At 45.6% G+C, this 3838-nt stretch overlaps 1 protein-coding gene across 1 annotated transcript; it reads right to left on the reverse strand.

Moving 5' to 3' along the window:
- Nucleotides 1-802: 802 nt before the first annotated feature.
- On the reverse strand, nt 803-3599 carry LOC133977960 (transcriptional repressor scratch 2-like). Its single transcript, XM_062416265.1, has 2 exons — nt 3443-3599; nt 803-1623 (listed from the first exon to the last, which is right to left on the reverse strand). Exons 1-2 carry the CDS (start codon nt 3597-3599, stop codon nt 803-805), a joined length of 978 nt encoding a protein of 325 aa, XP_062272249.1.
- Nucleotides 3600-3838: the final 239 nt, after the last annotated feature.

Raw genomic sequence — 3838 nt, forward strand, 5'->3', positions numbered from 1 at the left:
AAATAACGTTAGCGTGTCAGTCGTGAAGCAGTGGAGGCAATGTTGATGCTACAAAGTAGTATAGGCTACATGGGTTCTCATGTCAGTTCAAATTCATTCTAACTTTAACTTTTTTTTTTTGAAAAACTGACAGCCCTAGTGTGCATGTGCTGAATTGTATTTTAATATTTCAGATTGAGGTGTTTAAATATGTTGAAGTGTTTAATCTATGCATAGATTCACAGGCATCAGTAATGGGGAATTTCAGCAGGTATTCATTTTCATCATTTTTATTGTCATCACCAAATTGATCAGACAGAGAAATATAGCGCATCAGAATATATTTTGGCTTTTGTTCTCAACAAATCCAATTCATGGCTTTATAAATCCATGTCAAATACATCAACCGATAATAAATAAATAATCTTAAAAAAAAGGCAAATAAATAGTTAAATAAATTAATAAATACACAAATACATTATTTATCGAATAAGAAAAGGTTTGAGGTAAATTAAGAGCTAGTTAGCATATAAAATAATACTGACATGTAAATTATTGCAATTCAATTTATAAAAAACAATATAAAATATTTTTCATTTGTGATCAACACATTTTTTTTGTGTGAATTTATCTTCATACAGAATTCCTGAATAATTTAAAGTGAGGTTATTGCTTATATCAAAAGGCAGGATTAAGAGGATGCATGCATGTGATAAGCCTGAGAAGTGGCGAGCTGTTCTCTGACTTTGTTGTCTTTGTTGTATGAAATATTACAAAGTGTATAAATAGAAATGACGTGATGATGATGATGAAGATGTCCCAATCAGTCCTCTGAGCTGCAGTCATCCTCTCCTTGGTGCTCTTTGAAGCAGGCTGACTCATAGTGCTTGTTCAGGTAAGACTTGAGTGCAAAGCTTTTGTTGCAGCGTTTGCAGGAGTAGTGCTTGAAGGCCGAGTGCGTCTGCATGTGAGCTCGAAGGTTGGATCGGTCGGCGAAGGCTTTGCCGCAGTGGGCACATGCGAAGGGTTTCTCTCCGGTGTGGGACCTCATGTGGCCCTGCAGGAGCCAGGGCCGACTAAAGGCTTTACCGCACACCGTGCACTCATGCTTCAGGTCATGGGTCAGCATGTGCATAGCCAGCGCCGGCATGGACACGTACGCCTTGTGGCAGGTGGGACACTTCCTGGCCTGCTGGCTGTCCAGGCTGCGATGAGTCTGCTTGTGTCTGCTCAGATTGGAGGAGGTGGCGTAAGACTTTCCGCACTCTCCACACATATAGCGCCCTTTGGATTTTCCTTTGACAGGGCTGCAGTCTGCGGAGCCGACACCCTCGCTGCTGTCCGATTGGCTGCCTCCCTTGCGGGGACACCTCTGTTTGGGCCTCCGGCGGGAGCGTCCATCAGAGATGAGGAAGTTGTTGATCGCATTCTCCTCCAACTCTGGGCCGCTGCTGTCTGATTCAGCTGTGGCGCTGGACACAGGGCTGTCCGGATGTTCCATGTCATGGTCAGAGAACTCCTCACCACCGCTGCCACCTACAAATCCTGGGGAGTACAGGGGCCCTGAGGAGAGACCGGTCTGCTCGCAACCTGGCTCCTTTTTGCTCTGCAACACTGAGGGGATGCTGTAATCGTGGATGTAGCCTGGAAAAACAGGGAAAAGATTGTTTTTCTTGACTAGCATAGATTAATGGAACACCCTCAAGATTTCAATAACCTCTGTGACCTTTTACCCAAACCTCTAATCAATATGAAACCTATACAGGAAGCTATTTGTAAGTGCTAGGTTCAGCAAGCTTTGGGAATGAAACATTAATGAGTGTTTGGTGGACAGTGCTGCCTTGATCAATAGGCTACCTCCTCTGGCTCCAACAAGTGCTATCGTTAAGAAAAAAAGAAAAGAAATGCCTTTATGGGTGAATATGAGTCAAACATAATGTGCTGACAGTGACATAACAGTCACAGTCACAGTCCATCGATCCACCTGTCGCCGCCTCCCAGCAGCAGCAGCAGCAGAAGCAGCAGTGTCTAAATTTGTGACGGAAGGCGTGTGGGGTGGAGCGGGTAGCCGGCAAGGGGGGGTGAGGAAGGGGTGATCAAAACAGAGCGTCTCAGCAGTGAAATCCCCTCAATCACTAAATCATTTTAATCAGATCATTCCCCATCTGTGGCGTTTTTGAGAGTGTTCATGAGTATGGTAATGGGGGAGATTGAGTGACAGGTGGGGGGCTCCGATTTGGCAAAAAAGGGAAGGGGTGGGTGTGTGTTTGTGTGTGTGTGTGTGTCTGAGGGTTAGGGAGAAGGGGGGGGGGGCTGATCTTGACAGCAGTCCATGGTACACTGAGCCTACCCCCCTCCCTCTCCGACACACACACACACACACACACACACAAACACACTGCAACACAAAGGGAACCAGACAGCTGGCATCCTAAATCTGGAGGACTGATTCAACCCGAACACAAGATCTGTGATGCTGGTGGTAGCGAGTGTGTGTGTGTGTGTGTAGGGGGGGGGGGGGTCTGCTCAAAAGCACACATTTCTTTAGATGTTTCTGAAAGCCAAACACACACACACACACACACACACACCCCATATTGTTTGTATCGCACGCTTGTTCTCACATCCATCCCTCGCTAGAAATCCCACGGATTGAAATACATACTGTCTGCCAGTGTACTGCTCATGTTGCACTTTATTGAATTACCTGCAGCACTCTCTATTTTCCAGTCAATACCCATCCTCTCTAAAAACCCTGTTCCATCACCTCTCACTGCTCCACATATGGATTGTGTTGCTGCAATCCTACTCCCTGTGGCTATCTAACATCCTGCAGGATCAGATGGAGAGAGATGGAGAGATGAAGTGGGGGGTGTGCGGGAGGGGGAGAGAGGGGAGGAGGGTGATAAGAGGAGAGACTCAAGGGCAACTGCACCATCTAAGGACAACACAGTCCCATGTGACTATCTGCTTTCTACTGAGTTTTTTTTCCCCCTCTCTCTCTCTCTCTCCTTCTTTCTAGTTGGACCTGACAAAGGCTTGCATCAGATTTTGTACCTAATGCCCCCGACGTACGCGTATATCTCATCATTCATGTACACAATAGTATTAAAGCCAAAAGCTGCTGTGTGATCTGGTTTGAGTATTAAGCTGATTGAGCCAGCGTGACCTGAATACTATTTAGCATCCGCCGAGTTAGAAAACAAAAGTCCTGAGCTTGTGCGGAAAGAGGGAGGGAGGGGGTGAGCGATGCCTGTTGGGGGTTTTGGGGGTTTCCAAGAGCGATTAGATAAGCGACAACAACATCTCCTCCGTCTCTTTGGGGTGAATTTATTGTTCTTGTTTTTTCAATTTTAAAGCCATGTGGACGATCTCTCCAAATGAGGGAATCTACAGCTCACTGCAGCAGGAATACACTGAATTTTAAAAGTGGAAGATATCATTCAGAAAGACGTGAACTCACCATTTTCGCTCAAACGGACCGCCAAGTTGGTGGCCGACTCTGTGATGGCATGTGTCACAGCGTAGGAGTCGTCCCAGTGCTGCTGGTGCTGATGGTAGTAGTTGGAAGACGAGAAATCGTGAACCTTCGGCTGCTTCACCAAAAAGGAGCGTGGCATTTTTTCTTTTTCCTTGGTGTAAAAACTAGATGCTAGAGCCTCATAGAATAAAATGTGGAAGAGACTGGCGGGTTTTAAAAAGAAAAAAAACAAGAAAAAGAAAAAGAAGAAAAGAGCAGGATTGTGCAGAGCGTCCAGGCGGCCTTCTTCTTGAACAGGCCAAACAAACAACGGAGGATTGGAGAAAAAAAAAATGTCCCGAATGAGGATTGATGCCAAAAGAGAAAGAGAAAGAGAAA

This window comes from Scomber scombrus, chromosome 3 (genome assembly GCF_963691925.1).
Source record: "Scomber scombrus chromosome 3, fScoSco1.1, whole genome shotgun sequence".
Classification (NCBI taxonomy): Eukaryota; Metazoa; Chordata; class Actinopteri; order Scombriformes; family Scombridae; genus Scomber; species Scomber scombrus.